Below are 21,829 nucleotides of genomic sequence, written 5' to 3'. Positions count from 1 at the left end.
CACAGAAGAAATATGAATGATCAACATATATATGAAAAAATGTTCAACATCTCTAGCAATTAGAGAAATGCAAATTAAAGTACACTGAGATTTCATATTACTCTAGTCAGAATGGCAATTATCAAGAATAAAAGTAACGATAAATGTTGAAAAGGATGTGGGGAAAAAGGTATGAATGGTATGAGTATACCACCAGTGAAACTCCACATCATGTACAACCACAAGAATGGGATCCTATTTAGAAAGTTATATTCCATGTATATATAATATGTCAAAATACACCCTACTATCATGTATATCTAAAAAGAACAAATTTTTAAAAAGTCAAAAAATAAAAAAAATAAAAAGAACAAATTAAAAAATGTTAACTATAGAATTACTATATGACATTGCAATTTCAACCCTAGGTATATACTGACAAGAACCTAATACAGATACTTAAACAAATACACATTCACATGTGTTTACTAGCAGCACTAGTCTCAATAGCCAAAAAGTGGAAACAACTCAAATGCCTAAAGAATGAACAAATTGGGGGCTGGGGTTGTGGTTCAGAGGTAGAGTGCTTGCCTAGCATGCATTAGGCACTGGGTTTGATTCTCAGCACCACATAAAAATAAATGAATAAAGGTCTATCAACATCTAAAAAAAATTTTTAAAAAATGAACAAATTAGCCAATTGTGATATATCCTTATAAAAGAAAATTATTCAGCCATAAAAAGGCAATTAAGTATGGATACATACTACAATGTATATGATCCTCAAAAATATTATGTAAAGTAGAGGTCGAACTCAAAAGGCCTTATCTTGTATAATTCCATTTGTGTAATATATTCAGAACAGTCTCATCCATTCATACAGAAAGTAGACCTTGGGGTTTCCAGGGACTGGGGTGAGTAAAGAATGGGGGAGTAACTGCTCAGTTGGTACACATTTTCTTTTTGGGGTGATGAAAGTATTTTGAAACTAAATCAAAGCAGTGGTTGTGTAACATAAACGTACTACATGCCACAGTATTTTTCACTTTATAATGGTTAACTGTAATGAGTAATAGTGAATTTAACCTCAATGAGAAAAAAAAAAAAAAAAAAAGACCAAAACAAATAAACAATAAAAAGAGTAGGTTTGGGTGTTTTTATCCCACAACTAAGAAACAGGCATTGGACTAGACATACCTGGAAGACAAGGCTGATGTTGTTTAGGTACTACATTTGGTTCTGCAGATTCAGGTACTTCCTCAGAAACATACTTTAAAAGCTCCTTCCCAAGATATGTTACCTACACATAATTAAAAACAAAATTTTAAAAATCATACATTTTGTTAGAGGCAAACATACCTATCTCCTGAAAACTGTAATTTTTGTAAAGTACTGACGGTTGTACATCCAACTATATAGCCTATGGCCAAATACAGCCTGCCACCATTTTTTTTTTATAAATAATATTTTATTAGAACATAGTGACACCAGTCATTTACTTAACATCTCTGCCTGCTTTTGTGCTACAAAAGAACTGAATAGTTGGTGACATACCATGAAGCCTAAAAATATTATTTACTATCTGGCCTGTTTACAGAAAAAATTTATTGATCCCTGATATACATTACTATTTCTCTCATCCATTAACTTAATTCAACAACTGTTAACCTTGTATGTGCCCCTTTAAAACTTCAAAAAAAAATTACCATTATATTAAAAAATTAAGCCATAAAAATAATGGTGCTTTTCAAGAAATCAGATATTTGTATGATTAGATTAATAATATTTCAGGTCTACCTATCCAGGTTTAAAAAATTTGTGGACTTAGATCAGAGGTCAGAGCTTAAAAGTTATCAATAGGTCAGAGCTTAAAAGTATCTGTAAATGAATGGACAGGGATGAGGCAAATACTCATCCTGGCCCGAGTCTTTGCATTCTCCACTCTTAGGTCTGGGGCTATCTAAAACTCCCAAAGGGCCCGTTCACTTAGGACAAAGTATCAAGTATCAATTTCAACATCCCCTCCCACAGGATGTCTTCTTAGAACCACTAAACTTAATGACTCTCCTCTAGGCTTTCGTATCTTCTGTACTCCTACTTCTGTCACAGCATTGCATTTAAAAGAAATTATGTTTTAATATGTCTTGTATCCATTAAACCATAAACTTCTTGAGGACATGGTCTGTGTCATATTAATTTATATATCTTTAGCACTTCACATAATGCCTGACTTTATGGGGTAAAAAACTGAAGTCACAACTCTTAAGCAAGATTCTTAAATTCCTCAGGTTATACATTTGTAAAATAAGTATCTTCAGCTTAAGTTTTTGGAGGATTAAAAGATAAAATGCATGAAAAACATTTGTTATACTATTTAGTGCATACTGAATGCTTGTTAAATTGGACAGGGTGAGGAAGGTATAGGTGATCTGTAAAGTATAGTCGCCCGGGTTCAATCCCATCACCAAACAAAGTCAGGTTAGGAAATATATCTGGATTTCCCATGTTCCAATCCCTCCTCATTTTCTATGGGGGAAAAAAAAAGGAGAGAAAAGGCTCCTGAATGTCATTTATCAGTTCTCCAAACAATCACTAATTATAAACAATGGATTTTGTATGGGTTATGCCCTGGCAATGTCTAATGTACCTTATATACTAATCAAAGTGCAGGCTTAGTATGTTAGTACCTTTATCTCATACTTCAAAAAGTCTATTTTTATCAGTTAGTACTGAGCAATAATATAAGGTGGCTTAAACATACCACTGGAGGTACTTCATACATATGAACAACATAACTTTAAGAAAATTTACCAAGTTAAAGTGTATCTTTCAAAGTAGAGGGATTTATTGAATAAATTAATGAAAAGACTCAAAATGAACAGGCAGTAGGTCACTTTTAGAAATTGCATTTCTTTTTAAAAAATTTTTATTATTTGTTCTAATTAGTTATACATGACAGTAGAATGCATTTTGACATATCATACATAAACAGAGTGTAACTTCTCATTCTTCTAGTTGTACAAGATGTAGAGTTACACAGGTCATGTAATCATATATGCACATAAGGTGATAATGTCTGATTTATTCTATCATTCCTACCCCCACGACCCCTCCCCTCTCTTCACTCCCTCTGTTTTATTCCCCCAGTATGAATTAGCATTCACATATTAGAGAAAACATTTGACCTTTGGTTCTTTAGGATTGGCTTATTTCACTTAGCATGATATTCTCTAGTTCTATCCATTTACCAGCAAAGGCCATAATTTCAGTCTTCTTTGAGGCTGAGTAATATTCCATTGTGTATATAGACCACAATTTCTTTATCCATTCATCTATTGAAGGGCACCTAGGTTGGTTCCATAGTTTAGCTATTGTGAACTGAGTTGCTGTAAACATTGAAGTGATTGCATCACTGCAGTATGCTGCTTTTAAGTCCTTTGGGTATAAACTGAGGAGTGAGATAGCTGGGTCAAATGGTCAATCTATTGCAAGTGTTCTAAGGAATCTCCATACTGCTTTCCAGGGTGACTGCACCAATTTGTAGTCCCACCGGCAATGTATGAGTGTCCCTTTTCCCCATACCCTTGCCAACATTTATTGTTGATTGTATTCTTAATGACTGCCATTCTGACTTGAGATGGGATCTCAGTGTAGTTATGATTGGCATTTCTCTAATTATTAGAGATGCTGAACATTTTTTCATATATTTGTTGACTGATTGTATAGAAATTGCATTTCATATTAGTGTATGTGCTCCAGCTGACTAAAGCAAAAGTGCTAATAGTCATCACATTTCATATAGCTCAAACTGAATCCTGAAAATCTTATTAGGATCCAAATGTAGCTCACATGTGCCTATTCTGACAGAGGCATGGTAGGAAGAGCTAGGGTCTAGCTTCTTAGGTTCTTGGTGTTCATAACCTCATGCTCTGAGAAATTTTGTCATTTTCCCCCAAATGAGAACAAGAGACAGAGCTTAGTACAAGTTGTGCTCTATGAGGATATCTGTAGGTGGCTGTGTTCTTGCTTTTCTAAAAGGTAGAGCTGAAGGGGTGCTTTGTCTTAAGGTCACTGAGGTTTTCCTTGAAACTCTTACAGCCAAAAGTCCATTATTCCTCAGATATTAGCCTGTGCTGATTCCCTCACAGCAGACTTAAGGTGGATGATTCAGCAAATCCCTCTTCCAGAAATATGGTTAATGAGACAAGTGAAATTATCAATTAACTTTTGGTAAGACTGTCAAAAGAAATAAAGTACAATATTAACTGTTGTTATTATCTGCTATAACAAATGTTTCTGTATACCTTATGAACTAACACGAATCAAGAAAAAAAAATATAAAACATTACCTGACTTTGTTTTTTTGTTTGTTTGTTTTTGAGACAGGGTCTTACTAAGTTGCTTAGGGCCTTACTAAGTTTCTAAGACTGACCTTGAACTTGGTGATCCTCCTATCTCAACCTCCTGATTGCCTTTTGTTTTAGACAGCTTTTTGCTACTGTGACTAAAAGACCTGACAGGAACAACTTTAGAGGAGGAAGTTTATCTGAGGGCACACAGTTTCATAGGTCTCAGTTCACAGATAGCTGGCTTCATTCCTCGGGGTTTGAGGTGAGGTTGAAAATCATGGAGGATGAGTGTAGTAGAGGGAAGTGGCTTACCTAATGATCAGGAAGCAGAGTGAGAGGCTCCACTCAAAACAAAGTCACACCCAAAGTCAGCCCCCAATGACACACCTCTTCCAGTCACCACTCAGTTAATACCCATCAGGGGACTGAGCCACTGATAGGGTTAAGGCTCTCATAACCCAATCATTTCTACTCTAAAACTTCTTGCATTGTCTCACACATGAGATTTGGGGGATACTTAATATCTAAACCATGATACCTTTGAATATTAAAGAGGTATCAAAAAATTTACTCCCCTGAAGGGAGTTCATTTTATTTTTGAAAGTTATCAGTCTGTTTTTCACATGTCTTCAGGAAAACTCTTTGTAGGTATCAATTAATAGGAATCTGTAAGATTTAAGAAGCAAGTCTTATAATTTTCAGTACCCCAAGAGAAGAAACAGGAAAGGCTAGTGGTGGTTTTTTAATCTCGGGGTGTGAAAAAAAGGCAAAACAACAACAACAACAACAACAAAAATTATTTTTTCAGATTAATTAACACAAAAGACATTTTAGTTAAGAAAATATTTCTCAAATAAATGATTTCTTTAGGAGTTCGGAATATAAGACAGAAAATCATTTCAAAGTGTAAGAACTGCCTTCTAAGAAAAAGAATTATCAGGTAAAGTTCATTACCATAATACATACCTCCCAATTCCAATTCAAGACTCCTTTCCTATGCCCCAACACTATTCAGCAGGAGGCAAGAGAAGGTCCCTTATAGTACTTATGTTTTCAGAATTCACAACTCCTAATGTTTTTTAAAAGATTCATTTTTTTAAACATCTTCTTTCTCTTCTATAACACAGTTGAGTAGAAGCTAAGTTTGTAGGAAGTTTAAGACACTTTGAAAGTAATTGACTAAATTAGGTTATCTGTCCAGATGAACAATCACTGGACAGATACAATCATCAATTTCTATATTCCTGTTCCCAACCTATCTATATATTGATATTTGTAATTATGGTAGTTGAATGAATTTCTTTGATAAAAGTATGTGAGGGTAGAGGGAAAGAGGAAAGTCAACACTAACTCCAAAGGAATGAATTTATCAGGGTGGAACTTCAGCAAGGCATCTTAAAGGTTAGGAAGTATGTTTGCACAAGGTATCTGTCTAGTGTTCCTTGAGTCACAACCTAAAATGGCAGCCTACTTTTCATCACTCAACTCACTCCTAGGAAGTCCCAAAAATGAATTGTCATTGCCATTCTAATGATTCTTATAATTTTTTATATGGCAATCATATCACAAAAGGCAATTTCCCTCCTATCCAGATACAAACCAGGGCCAAATTAGCTTAATTTCTGAGATTAGACAGATCCAGCATGTTAATGCAATGGTCATAGAATAGAAAGGCATTTTCCTGTGGGGGTGGGCCATTTCTGCTGCCTATGACTAAGGCTATATATATATTGATAAAGATGGCTGGATCATACTATGTGTTCTTTTGAGTTCAGGGCAACTTGTTTCTAATGAAAGGAATGGGGCCTCCCTTGTTAATAAATGCAGAAAAATTATATATAGGGAACTAGAAGACAAAGTTAAATGATTTGTCCTAGGTCAGTGATTCTCACTCCCAGTTGAACATTAGAATCACTTGGAAATTTTTTAAGAATACTGCCACTTAGTTCCCAACTCAGACTATCAGATCATAGGCTTTGAGCTGGGGTCCATAAGACACTGTTAGTTTTAAAAAGCCCTTCTACCCTTGGTAATTCTAATGCATAACCATGACTGAAAACTGTTGCCCAGATCAAATAACTTCCAGAAAGTAGAACCAGGAACTAGTTTGGTATCCTGTCTCCTACTCAGTGATTGCTCTGGCCACTTTAGAATGGTATCTAACAGCTAGGAGGCAGAAGCAGCAAGAGAAATCAGTGATGCCCACTGAGAATAAGCACCAGAATTTCCTCAGCAAAGATGTACAACAGCACAGCTGCTTGGGTGGGAGGTATGAGTCATTTCTGTACCTAGTGATGTTTCTCTATCTGATGCAGTACTCTGTATCAGACACACTTTTCTAGCATTTCATGCCTGACAACCAATCATTATGGGCCCCATATCCCCTCCAACATTCTCAGAACCAGTCAGTACAATGTTCACATTTACCAATGTAGTGAAAAGTTCATCAAAAAGTGTCTGTGAATTTAGGAGTTCCTCTCAGACAAGAGGAGGCAGAGGTTTCTATGGTAAACTTTAAGAGAGATTTAAAAAGAGACTTAAATATTGTGAAAAACTCACTGGGATCATATTTCTCAGCTTGGGGTATTTACTAAAAGTATATGAGTATCCCATAGAAATTGTAAAAACTCTGCTTTCATTTTTGCAGATAATCTAAAAAAGGAAAGTAATCTAAACATGCTTAGATAATCTGTATGAATATCATATCTAAGAGTTGTTCTACTTTTAGTGTCCACATTTATAGTTGACTTCACTATCACAGAGGTGCTAAACATCAGAACTCGAATTGGCTTCATTTCTGAGAAAACACTATAAGCAATGTGATATGCAAATGAGGCATGAGTAACCTGTGAGGGCCAAATGATGTCACAGCCAGCTACTCAAAGGCAGGAAATGCAGTGGTTCCAATGGAGAAAAAGCTTGGGAGAATGGAGTCTTCTCAGCATGCCAAAAGAACCAAGGCTGTTTTTACAAAACAGTAAAAATCTATCAGAAAACTTTTTAAAGTCTTCTAATAAAAAGGGATTATTATTTATAAGATGTTAATTACTGTCATTTGATATAAATTATCAATCAATGAAAAAAACTAGGCAAAGGTGCTAAAGTAAAGAAAAAGCAAATGATCTGGTGATTACAGGGATAGGGAAAGAAAAAAAATTCAGCGGGGGAAAGTCAGAGAGATTATACAGCACACAAAATCCAGAATGTGCTGATATAAGTGAAGTGACTGAAACAGTACCAGAAGCACCTGCTCCAAAGGTCTACAAGAACAGAATGTAGAGAGGGGCACAGAGTTTGGGGAGAGCAGGAGCAACGAGTAAAAGAGGAAAAGTTTCCTCCTATTATTGGTGCACTGAGGCTTAATGCAATGGCTAAGGGAGGATAAAGGTATAAACAGTAATGGTGGATCTGATGATTCACACCTTTTTGAATGAGTCATTGTAAGATTGTTCCTGAGATGGTACCACAGACATCTGGAGGTGGATGAACACTGGACCACAGGGTGTCTGTCATTACTGGGCTTATAACTCAGAAGCCAAAACTGAGAGAAATTATTAAGTCTGTGAGGTCTGAATGAAAATATTTCTTTTTGAGGAAAGTATTTCTTTTAGCAACGTGCAAATAATGCTATGTTCAAAAATGAAAGCAAAATGTACTTTTGTATTTAGATTAAGATTTTGCTTTATTTCATTAGAATAATAATAACATGCATAAGCTAAAATATTAGTACACTAGTAGTTCCAAATTTTCTATATGAAGTCATAAAGCCCTTAAATCTCTTGGAAGGATAAAAATGGAAGATTAGAGCCATTGAAATTTCTGAGACTAGAGAAGGAGCAAAGAAGGGAGGTGCACTGAGCTACACAGTCATGCTCATGGGAATTTTGGCAAATACAGTATAGAAGAAAGCATGTAGCGTGTCACAGAAGAGACATATGAGAACAAGAACTAGCTTAGAGATCTTCCAAATTGCTTTAAAAAATGTTGCATCATAAAATATGTATTTTCATTTAAATATGAAATTAAAGATAAACTTAAGAATGACCTACCTTACTCCAAGCATAATTCCAGGTCACGTAACTATCACCTCCCAAAAGATCCTTGAGCCAAGTGACTGGGTTTTGATAAATCTGTCCATTTTCTACCTTAATTTTACCACTTATTAAAACACTGGCTTTGTGGATAGTCTCCTAAAGTAAAAAAATAAAACAAACATTAAGATAAAAATTGCTGAAGTGTATGACCTTTCATTTTTGGCCATGATGAAATAATAGGAATCATTATAAGTCAATAGAGGAAACCTGCAATATCTTAGCAGTCCAATGATACCTGAACAATATGAGAAAACAAGGGAAGAAAATGCCCCAAACAAATCTAGATGTTACATCAATAAAATCCAATGACAGCATGGCAGAAGAAATGACAGAAAAGGAGTTCAGAATGTACATAATTAAAATGATCAGGGAAGCAAACGATGAGATGAAAGAGCAAATGCAGGCACTGAATGATGAGATGAAAGAGCAAATGCAGGCATTGAATGATAGCACCAATCGACAGTTAAAAGAGCAAATACAGGAAGCAAAAGATCATTTCAATAAAGAGTTAGAGATATTGAAAAAAAACCAAACAGAAATCCTTGATATGAAGGAAACAATAAACCAAATTAAAAACTCCATAGAAAGCATAACCATTAGGATAGAACACCTGGAAGACAGAACCTCAGATATTGAAGACAAAATATTTAACCTTGAAAACAAAGTTGAACAAACAGAGAAGATGGTAAGAAATCATGAACAGAATCTACAAGAACTATGGGATATCAAGAAAAGGCCAAATTTAAGAATTATTGGGATTGAGGAAGGCTTAGAGAAACAAACCAAAGGAATGAACAATCTATTCAATGAAATAATATCAGAAAATTTCCCAAATCTGAAGAATGAAATGGAAAATCAAGTTCAAGAGGCTTATAGGACTCCAAATACACAAAATTACAACAGACCCACACCAAGGCACATTATAATGAAAATACCGAACATACAAAATAAAGACAGAATTTTAAAGGCTGTGAGAGAAAAGAACCAAATTAAATTCAGGGGGAAACCAATACGGATATCAGCAGATTTTTCAATCCAGAACCTAAAAGCTAGAAGGGCCTGGAGCAACATCTTTCAAGCCCTAAAAGAAAATGGATGCCAACCAAGAATCTTATACCAGAAAAACTTACCTTCAAATCTGATGATAAAATAAAATCCTTCCATGATAAACAAAAGCTAAAAGAATTTACAAAAAGAAAGCCAGCATTACAGAACATTCTCAGCAAAATATTCCATGAGGAAGAGATAAAAAACAAAGAAGCAAATCAGCAAAGGGAGGAATTATCCTAAAGGAACTGTCAAATAAAGGAGGAACCAAGTTGTGTCAAAAAAATAAATAAATAAATAAAATTTTAAAAATGAACCAAATGACTGGGAATACAAATCATATCTCAATAATAACCCTGAATGTTAATGACCTGAATTCATCAATCAAAAGACATAGACTGGCAGATTGGATTAAAAAGAAAGATCCAACAATATGTTGCCTGCAAGAGACTCACCTCATAGAAAGAGATACCCATAGACTAAAGGTGAAAGGATGGGGAAAAACATACCATGCACATGGATTCAGCAAAAAAGCTGGGGTATCCATCCTCATTTCAGATAATGTGGACTTCAAGCCAAAGTTAGTCAGAAGGGATAAAGAAGGACATTTCATACTGCTTAAGGGAAGCATAAATCAGCAAGACATAGCAATCATAAACATCTATGCCCCAAACAGTGGCTCATCCATGTATATCAAACAAATCCTTCTCAATTTTAGAAACCAAATAGACCATAACACAATAATACTAGGTGATTTTAACATGCCTCTCTCACCACTGGACAGATCTTCCAAACAAAAACTGAACAAAGAAACCATAGATCTCAATAACACAATCAATAATTTAGACTTAACAGACATTTATAGAATATACCATCCAACCAACAGCAAACACACTTTCTTCTCAGCAGCACATGGATCCTTCTCTAAAATAGACCATATATTATGCCACAAAGGTAATGTTAGCAAATACAAGAAGATAGAGACACTACCTTGTATTCTATCAGATCATAATGGATTGAAGTTAGAAATAAATGAAAGAGTGAAAAACAGAAACTACTCCAACACCTGGAGATTAAACAATATGCTATTATATGATGAATGGATAACAGAAGATATTAGGAAGGAAATTAAAAAATTCTTAGAGGTAAATGAGAACAAAGAAACATCATATCAAAATCTCTGGGACACTATGAAAGCAGTACTTAGAGGAAAATTTATTTCATGGAGCGCATTCAATAAAAGAAGTAAAACTCAACAAATAAACGACCTAACACTACAGCTCAAAGCCCTAGAAAAAGAAGAACAGACCAACACCAAAAGTAGTAGAAGACAGGAAATAGTTAAACTCAGAGCTGAAATCAATGAAATTGAAACAAAAGAAACAATACAAAAAAACTGACAAAATAAATAGTTGATTCTTCGAAAAAATAAACAAAATTGATAAACCTTTAGCCACACTAAAAAAGAGAAGATGAGAAAAAACCCAAATCACTAAAATTCGGAATGAACAAGGAAATATCACAACAGACACGACTGAAATACAAAACATAATTAGAAGCTATTTTGAAAATCTACACTCCAACAAAATAGAAAATTTCGAAGACATCAACAGGTTTCTAGAGACATATGAATTGCCTAAACTGAACGAGGAGGACATACACAATTTAAATAGACCAATTTCAAGTAATAAAATAGAAGTCATCAAAAGCCTACCAACAAAGAAAAGTCCAGGACCAGATGGGTTCTCAGTCGAGTTCTACAAAACTTTTAAAGAAGAGCTCATTCCAATACTTCTCAAAGTATTCCATAAAATAGAAGAGGCGGGAACCCTCCCAAACTCATTCTATGAAGCCAATATTACCCTGATACCTAAACCAGACAGAGACACATCAAGGAAAGAAAATTTCAGACCAATATCCTTAATGAACATCGACGCAAAAATTCTCAACAAAATTTTAGCAAATCACATACAAAAATATATTATAAAGATAGTGCACCATGATCAAGTGGGTTTCATCCCAGGGATGCAAGGTTGGTTCAACATCAGGAAATCAATAAATGTAATTCACCATATCAATAGACTTAAAGTCAAGAATCACATGATTATTTCAATAGATGCAGAAAAAGCATTTGATAAAATACAGCACCCCTTCATGCTCAAAACACTAGAAAAAATAGGGATAGTGGGAACATTCCTTAACATTATAAAGGCCATCTATGCTAAGCCCATGGCTAATATCATTCTAAATGGTGAAAAACTGAAAGCATTCCCCCTAAAAACTGGAACAAGGCAGGGATGACCTCTTTCACCACTTCTATTCAATATCGTCCTTGAAACTCTAGCCAGAGCAATTAGACAGATCAAAGAAATTAAAGGGATATGAATAGGAAAAGAACTCAAACTATCCCTATTTGCTGATGATATGATTATATACTTAGAGGAACCAGGAAATTCCACCAGATAACTTTTAGAACTCATAAGTGAATTCAGTAAAGTAGCGGGATATAAGATTAATGCACATAAATCTAAGGCATTTTTATACATAAGTGATGAATCTTTGGAAAGAATAATTAGAAAAACTACCCCATTCACAATAGCAGCCTCGAAAAAAATAAAATACTTGGGAATCAATCTCACAAAAGAGGTGAAAGACCTCTACAATGAGAACTACAGAACACTAAAGAAAGAAATTAAAGAAAACCTTAGAAGATGGAAAGATCTCCCATGTTCTTGGATGGGAAGAATTAATATTGTCAAAATGGCCATACTACCAAAAGTGCTATACAGATTCAATGCAATTCCAATTAAAATCCCAATGATGTACCTTACAGAAATAGAGCAAGCAATTATGAAATTCATCTGGAAGAATAAGAAACCCAGAATAGCTAAAGCAATCCTTAGCAGAAAGAGTGAAGCAGGGGGTATCGCAATACCAGATCCTCAACTCTACTACAAAGCAATAGTAACAAAAACGGCATGGTATTGGTACCAAAATAGAAAGGTAGATCAATGGTACAGAATAGAGGACACAGACACAAACCCAAATAAATACAATTTTCTCATACTAGACAAAGGGGCCAAAAATATGCAATGGAGATAAGATAGCCTCTTCAACAAATGGTGCTGGGAGAATTGGAAATCCATATGCAACAGAATGAAACTAAACCCATCTCTCTCACCATGCACGAAACTAAACTCAAAATGGATTAAGGACCTCGGAATCAGACCAGAGACCCTGCAGATTATAGAAGAAAATGTAGGTCCAGATCTTCAACATGTCGGCTTAGGACCAGACTTCCTCAACAGGACTCCCATAGCACAAGAAATAAAAGCAAGAATCAATAACTGGGATAGATTCAAACTAAAAAGCTTTCTCTCAGCAAAGGAAACTATCAGCAATGCGAAGAAAGAGCCTACAGAGTGGGAGAAAATCTTTGCCACTCATACTTCAGATAGAGCACTAATCTCCAGAATCTAAAAAGAACTCAAAATACTCTACACCAAGAATGCAAATAATCCAATCAACAAATGGGCTAAGGAAATGAATAGACACTTCACAGAAGAAGATCTACAAGCAATCAACAAACATATGGAAAAATGTTCAACATCTCTAGTAATAAGAGAAATGCAAATCAAAACTACCCTAAGATTCCATCTCACCCCAATTAGAATGGCGATTATCAAGAATACAAGCAACAACAGGTGTTGGCGAGGATGTGGGGAGAAAGGTACACTCATACATTGCTGGTGAGGCTGCAAATTAGTGCAGCCACTCTGGAAAGCAGTGTGGAGATTCCTTAGAAAACTTGGAATGGAACCACCATTTGACCCAGCTATCCCACTCTTTGGCCTATACCCAAAGGACTTAAAATCAGCATACTACAGAGATACAGCCACATCAATGTTCATAGCTGCTCAATTCCCAATAGCCAGATTGTGGATCCAACCTAGATGTCCTTCAATTGATGAATGGATAAAGAAACTGTGGTATATATATACAATGGAATATTACTCAGCCATAAAAGAATGATAAAATTATGGCATTTGCAGGCAAATGGATGAAATTGGAGAATATCATGCTAAGTGAGATAAGCCAATCTCAAAAAACCAAAGGACGAATGATATTGCTAATAAGTGGATGATGACACATAATGGGGGGTGGGAGAGGTTAGTGTTAGGGTTAGAGTTAGCATTAGGGAGTGGGGCAAGAATGGAGGAAGGAAGGACTGTAGAGAGGGAAAAGAGGGGTGGGAGGGGTGGGGGAAGGGAAAAAATAACAGAATGAATCAAACAACATTACCCTATGTAAATTTATGATTTATGGTATGCCTTTACGCCATGTACAGAGAACAACATGTATCCCATTTGTTTCCAAAAAAAAAAATACATACACTACAAGCTTAAAGGGGGCATTGCTTAATAAAATCTATCTTCTATCTATCAGGAAAAAAAGAAATAATAGGAATCAGATTTACCCTAACATTTGATATAACAAAACAAAACAAAACAAAACAAAAAAATACAAAACATATGATCCAATGGTTTAAAAGATGCAAGAATCAGGCAACGAAGTACAATGATCTCTGAGAGATGATAACTTAATTCAGTGAACTCTATAATTGTCCCAGTTTACCACCCTGAGAGAGTTTTCAGGTCATGGTACAGAGAAAGGGAATCTAGGTAAAGCCTGTGGATAACCTGAATCGAGGAGACAGAGCAGAGTCTAGGGACAAAGGAGACTAGAGTTTGCAGGACAAGGTACTAAAGAGAGAAAACTCTATATCTTTAGAGGGTCCTCTTTAAATTTCAGCTGAAAAGGGATCAATGTATATATGTAAGGAAATTGACCAAGGACAGAAAAAGAACCACTTTGAAAGAATTAGAGGTACTGACACCGAGCACTCTCACAAGGCAGGGAATAGGATCCCTACCAGCAAGAGCAGAAAAATCTTCAGACTGATGGAGTATTAGGGACTACATAAAAGAATCTTGCTTCAGTAGTGGAAAATAACTAGTCCTAGACTTGACACTGCTCCAATCCTGCCTAAGAAATCTCAAAAACAAGACTCAAAAGAATCAAACCATTTTCAAGAACAAGTTTCCAAAATATTTATAAGACTACAAACATATCCAGAATTCAAGAGGCAAATTTTACTGTATGGGATCTAATAAAAAATTAATAGACCCTAAATCTATCAGCATTAATAATATGAAATGTCTGTGGATTAAACAATCTTATTATAAAGTAGTTATTTTCAGATTGTATTAAAACATCAAGATCCAGCTATATAATGCATAAGGAGACAAGTAAAATGAATGTAAAAAGATAAATTCAAAGAGACAAGTAAAATGAATGTAAAAAGATTTTTTTAAAAGTATATCATATAGCAACCACAAGAAAACTGGAATGGCTATACTGAAATCAGATGAAAACAGACTAAAACAAAAATTGTTTCTACAGATAAAAATGGACATTTTATAATGTTAAGAGGGTGAATGCATCAAGAACATAAAAGAATTATAAACACATATGCACTTAAAATATAAGAGTACCCAAACACAGAAAGCAAAAATTAACAGAAAGGAAGGGGAAAATAGACAATTCAACAAGAATAGTTGGAGCCTTCAATATCCTACTTTCAATAAGGAGTTATATAGAGCAAACAGACAAAAAATCAATATGGAAAGACAAGGATTGAACACTATAAACCCATCAAACTTAATAGGCACCTATAGAAAACATAACAGCAGAATATACATTCTTAAATACACATGGACTATTCTCCAGGACATTTGCTAGCTAACCCATAAAATAAACATCAAAAAGTTTAAAAGAATTGAAGTAAACATGTTCTTCAACCACAATGTGAATGAAATTAGAAACGAATAACAGAAAAAAAAAAATCCTGGAAAACTCACTGTTATACGAAAATCAAAGAACATATTTTCTAAATAACTGATGGATCAGAGAATTGATCCAAAAGGCAAATTAGAAAATACTTTGAGATGAATGAAAATGAGACACAACATACTGAAACTTAGGGGATACAACAAAAGCAGTAAGGGGGAATATCTATAGTTATAGAAATGTCTCTACTAGAAAAGAAGGTATTGTTTTAATAAACAACCTTTGACTTAAGACAATGGAAAAAGAAGAGGAAACTAAACACAAAACAAGTTGAAGAAAATAAATAATAGAGTAAAAATAAATGAACAGACAACAGACAAACAGTTGTGATAGTCAACAAAACCAAAAGTTGATTTTTTTTTAGGCAAGACTGACTAAAAATCAAGCATGGAGACTCAAATGACAAAAATCAGAAATGAAAGTAGGGACATTACTACTGACCTCAGGGAAATAAAAAGGATTATAAGAAAATGCAAGGAATAATTGTATGACAATAAATTGGGTGAAATGAACAAATTCCTAGAAAGACACAAACTACCAAAACTGATAACAAATAACTAAAGTAATTAACTTTTAAATAAGATTGTTTAATCCATGCACATTTAATTACTTTAAAGTAAACACCTGGGCGTGGTGTCACACACCTGTAATCTCAGTGGCTTGGGAGGCTGAGGCAGGAGGATCGAAAGTTCCAAGTCAGCCTCAGCAACTTTGTAAGGCCCTAAGCAACTTATTGAGGCCCTGTCTCAAAATAAAAAATAAAATGGGCTTGGAATGTGGCTCAGTGGGTATGCATTCCTGGGTTCAATCCCTAGTACCCCCCCCCCAAAAAAAAAAAACTGAATTAGTAATTTAAAAAAAATATATATATATATATTTTTTGGAGATATATATATATATATATTTATATATTTATATATTTTGGAGATATATATATATATATATATCTCCAAAAAGAAAAGCCAGGCACAGATGACTTTACTGTTTAATACTATTAAACATTTAAAGAAGACTTAATACCAGTTTGCCACAAACTCTTCTAATAAACAGAAAAAAAGAAACACTTGAACTCATTCTATTTGGCCTGACACCAAAATAAGACAGACAACAAAACACAATATTGTCAAATATGAATGCAAAATTTCAAAAAAAACAAGCAAATCAAATCTACCAATATATAAAAAGAATCATATAGAATTACCAAGAGCAATTTATCCCTGGAATGCAAAGTTGGTTTAACATCCAAAAATCAATTAACATTAATTGTTTGTACATCAAATCAATCATACCAATGACTGATTACACATCATATCAATAGAACAACAAAATCCCACATGATCATCTCAATTGATGGAGAAAGAGCATTTGGGAAAATCCAATACCCTTTTAGGATTAAAAACACTCAACTAGTAAACTAGGGATAGAAAGGAACTTCCTTAGTCTGATAAATGGCTCTATGAAAAACCTACAGCTAACATTATGCTTAATGGTGAAAGACTAAATATTTCTCCCTAAGTAGTCTTATACTGGAGAGAAAATACAAGTCTGCTCTCACCACTTTATTTCCACTCTGTACTGGATAAACAGCCAGTGCAGTAGGGCAACAAAAAGAAATAAGAGGTATTCAAAATAATGAAAGAACTAAAACTATCTTTATCCACAGACAGACAATATGATCATTTATACAGAAGATCCAATTGAATTTCCAAAAATTTACTAGAACTAATAAGTTTAGGAAGGTTGCAGGATAGTATCTCAGTAAATAAAAACCAGTTTCTATATAGTAGCAATAAACAACACAAAGTGAAATTTTAAAACTATATCACTTATCAAAAATATGAAATACTTTAAGAACAGATAAATCTTACAAAAGATGTGAAAAACCTTTACATTGTTACACTGCTGAGAAAAATCAGAAAGACCTAAATAAATGGAAAGACATACCACATTCACGGGTGAACAATTCAATATTATTGTGATGTCATTTCCTCCCTAATTAACCTATATGCTTAATGAAACACCAATAAAAATAACAATAGCATTTTTGGGGGGTCGATATTGATAAACTCATTATAAAATTCATATATAATTACAAAGAACCTAGAATATCCAAACACTTTTGGAAAAGAACATAACTGCAAGATTAACACTATTTGATTTCAAGATTTATCTATGGCTACAACCATCAAGATAGTTTAGTATTGATGGAAAGATTGGCAAATAGATCAATGAAACAGAAGAGGGACATATATATATGAACAATTGATTTTTGACAAAGATATATAGGTAAGTCAATGAAAAGAGGGTTATCTTTTCATCACATGTTGGTAGAACAACTGGACAACTGGATTTTTGAATTTTTCAAATTCAAAAATATAAATGAGGATCCTATGTTGTATTACATACAAAAAATAATTAAAATGGATTACAGCCCTAAATGTAAACCTAAGCAAATATTCTAGAAGAAAATAGAACTTGGTCACTTTGGGTAAGACAAATAATTATTAAATAGGACATGAAAAACATAACTCATGAAAGAATAAATTGATAAATTAGCCTGCATCAAAATTAAAGGCTTCTATTTTTAAAAAATAATGTTAAGAGAATGAAAAGACAAGCCACAGTGTAGTAAAAATAATTAGAAAGTATAAGTTTAATAAAGATGTGTATCTATATGTACTTGTATGTATATCACAAAATATGATAGGAAAATAAACAACTAATAAAAAATGATCAACAGATTTGAACAGACACTTCATTGAAGAATAAATACAGATGGCAAATACCATGTGAAAAGATATTAAACATCATTCATCATTACGGGCATGAAAATTAAAACCACTGTGATAAACCACTATACAGATATACAGGTTATATCACAATACACACATCTACACTCCATGGTAGTATGGCTAAAATTAAGGTTGATCAATCTACATTGAGGAACTAGAACTCTCATTCACAACTGATGGAAATGTAAAATTTTACAAACAACTCTGGCAATTTTTTAGGTTCAGTGTATAATTACCATATGACTCAACAACTCCATTCCTAGGTGTTTACCCGAGAAAATTATGTCTTTATCATACCAAAACTGGTACACCAAGATTCATAGTAGCTTTACATGTAATAATCAACTAGAAACAACCTAAATGTCTATCACAGGTATACTGTTAAACAAATGTGATATACATATATATATATATACATACTATTCAGCAATGTAAAAGGAATGAACTACTGATTAATGCTACAAGGATGAATCTCAAATAATTACATTCAGAAGAAGTCAGAAAAAAATAAATACATAAAAGTATATTTCCACTTACACAGAATTCTTGGACTTGTAAATGAATGGGTAGGAAAAGAATGGAGACCAGTAATTGTTGGGATCAGCAAGGGGCATAAAGACAGGGTACAAAAAGGCAAGAAGAAATTTTTGAGGCTAATGGATAGTTCATTATCTTGTAATCATTGTTTCATAGGTGCATACAAATGCTTACCAAATTGTGTATTTCAATTTTGTGCAATTATATCATATACCAATTATATCTCAATAAAGCTATTAAAGAAAATTAGCTGAAATTTGAAACTCTCTACTAAAATTTTACTATAGCTAATTCAGAGAAGTTACCACAACTGTTGAAATTTGAGTTAATGTAACTAATCTGCTAAAATTTGAGCTGCATTGGCTAATCTAAGGTAGGCACCACTTAACAAATTGTTTGACAGGCAAAGAAATTGGAATATTAAGGGATCTGAGATCAAGCCACTAATTTAGTCATAAAACTATAATTTTGAGCTTTAAAATTAAAATATTTTGATTTAAAATTATAAGTAAAGTTCATTAACTAAGGAAAGCTTTATTATCCAGAAATAAGCAGAGCTAGAAACAAAGGTCATTCAGATTAAATTTTAATTAGTCCAGACTGAATTGTCAGATTGGCCTATAAGCAAAGAGGCATTTAAGGGCTCTGTGATCTTTGCCACTCTAAATTCCTCTTTTAAAAAAATGCATGTAAAGAAAGAGGAGAGGGAGACTTTTTTACATGCATATCCAACAAAACCTTTTTTTCTCATCCCTTTTTATGCATGTGTAATATTGTTTTAATTGAGTCAGATTTACCCATTCTCCAAGCTACTCTTGGGTTCTAAACTGAACTTCTATGGAAGATGAATTTATACATATCCCTTTAAGGCATGCTTTAGCAGTACAGTGATAGTTTTTAAAATTATGGAACTAATGACAGCTTAAATTTATTACTTTTATCTTGTTCTTAAGTCCTTCCTGCTGCAATATAATTGACTAGTTCTGGTTTGAGGACCCAAAGGTGCTGTGACTGAAATACATTAGGGCAATTCCAGAAGCATGATTTCACTTGCTAAGAATACAAAGATTGTATCTCTCCATTCAGGAAGCCCAGCCAAACTCTATTTTCCTAAATACCTACACTATATGACAGCAACATTTACTTATTACAAATTTACATAGTTTTAGAGAAAAAATTATAAAATACCTGTGTTTTAAATTCCAGAACGTTATTTCCTGGATTCATTCTTCCTAGTAATATCAAATCTTTTATCTGCATACATTTCTTTTTAGGAGCTGTGCTGTAGTTTAAAGGCTTTTTTGTAGTATGTTGATGGCCAGACCCAGAGGAAGAAGAGATCTGACTGTGATTTATATGTAAAACAGCAGAAGTTGGTTTTTCAAGATTTTGTTTCATCTGATGCACAGTGTCAGTGCCCGAGACAGCAATGCCTTGATGTGCCCAGGATTCTGATGCCTCCCCAGGTGGTTGCTGGGAAGCTGTTTTTCTGTTTCCTCTTTTTGGATCATACTGGGAAAGGTCCTGGTCCCAAATAACAGTTGATGGATGGGCATCCTTTTGGGAAAGTATACTTGTGTGTTCGGAATCATTTAATGTGCCAGTTATGGCAAAAGGACTATAGAATTCACAATCTTTGGCTATAGTTTCTGTATGATCATTATCTTTTTGTGCATATTCTGCCTGAGCAAAGAAAGTAACAGGTTGGGATGATAATTTAATATTATCAGTGCCATCTGGGTGTCTAGATTTCAATAACTCATCCAAAGTACAATCATTTTGTTTAGAATTCATCTCACTTCCAGAAAATTCTCCCCTTCTTACTGCCTCTGAATCTGGACAAAGATTAGTATTATGGCTATCATGCCAAGTTTTCAGAGACAATGGTGTTTCTTGAATGCTTCTACAAGCAATATTGACAACAGAAAGTGAACCTGATTGGGGCTGCACTGAATTTTCCAGACTGGTAAGCTCTTTGTTGTCCTTTTCACTGAAGATATGTGAGCTGGATGGCAACTTCTTTAAACTAGAATCAGACAATGCTGTGACATTCTTATAATCTTGAATTTTCAGTCTTATTTTTTTCTGTTTCTTTGCCACAACTAAAAGGCTCTTCTGTCTTGTGGCCAAGTTGGCCAGCTGTTCTCTCAGGGCTCCATGCTTAAATGACTCTATGGATACCCTATAGGAAGAAACAGAAAGAAGGAAAACACGAACAGTAGGAAACTCTGTTTTATCAGTCATTTTAGATGTTAAAGATTCCCTGTCTCAATTTTAATCAGCTTGAAGTACTCAAAAGTCTACCTTTGCAATGCATTTCCACTGGGAGGAAACTCCTTTATTTAAGGTGAGTATTATGGTTTTGATATGAGGTGTCCCCCAAAAGCTCATGTGTGAGACAATGGAAGAATTTTCAGAGGTGAAATGACTGTGTTAAGTGTACTAATCTGCTAATGTGAATTAACTGGGCAGTAACTGTGGGCAGGCTGGGCGTGGCTGGAAGAAGTAGGTCACTAGGGGCATGTCTTCAGAGTATTTTGTCCCTGGTTAAGCAGAACTCCCTGCTCTCTGTTTCCTGTTGCCATGTTCTGAGCTACTTTCTTTGGCCATGCCCTTCCATCATGATGTTCTGCTTCACCTCAGGCCCAGAGCTATGGAATTGTCATCTATGTACTGAAATCTCTGAAATCATGAGCCAAAATAAAATTTTCCTTCTTTAATTGTCCTTTTCAGGCCTTCTGGTCACAGCAACAACATCAAAAACTGACTAAACAGTGAGTATCTCTTTTTAAAGGATGTGACAATGGGTTGTTCAGATTTATGTCCATATTAAATAATAATATAAAATAATATATAAATAATATCATCTATGAGTCACCTCTAAAAGATAACAACACTTAGGTTGTCTATCTAGATACTACTAGTTTTTGATTGGAAAGTAGTAATTGGTGGCTGAAGAGAATAATTTTTTAAGTTCGGGTTTTGCTTACTGTTTTAAGTAGAAAGGTATATTAGGAAGTAAAATTTTACAGTAAGTTCCACTCACGTTCCTTTAGCTATAGAGGAACAAGATTGTTTTGTGAATAATCACACGTCAACTAGACCTGAGAAATATTAATTT

At 34.2% G+C, this 21,829-nt stretch overlaps 1 protein-coding gene across 1 annotated transcript in view; it reads right to left on the bottom strand.

Annotated features, from left to right (window-relative positions):
* Ankrd31 (ankyrin repeat domain 31) overlaps nucleotides 1-21,829 on the bottom strand; it is a 150,467-nt gene that overhangs the window by 2,023 nt on the left and 126,615 nt on the right. Inside the window, exons 21-23 of the mRNA XM_047554743.1 lie at nucleotides 19,897-20,890; nucleotides 8,378-8,518; nucleotides 1,177-1,279 (exon numbers count right to left, since the gene is read on the bottom strand). Coding sequence (XP_047410699.1) covers nucleotides 1,177-1,279; nucleotides 8,378-8,518; nucleotides 19,897-20,890 — 1,238 coding nt within the window. The remainder of the gene's footprint in view (nucleotides 1-1,176; nucleotides 1,280-8,377; nucleotides 8,519-19,896; nucleotides 20,891-21,829) is intronic.

The sequence above is a fragment of the Sciurus carolinensis genome, chromosome 6, assembly GCF_902686445.1.
Source record: "Sciurus carolinensis chromosome 6, mSciCar1.2, whole genome shotgun sequence".
Taxonomy (NCBI): Eukaryota; Metazoa; Chordata; class Mammalia; order Rodentia; family Sciuridae; genus Sciurus; species Sciurus carolinensis.
The sequence above is the reverse complement of the archived record's forward strand: the minus strand, read 5'-3'. Positions and strand labels throughout refer to the sequence as shown.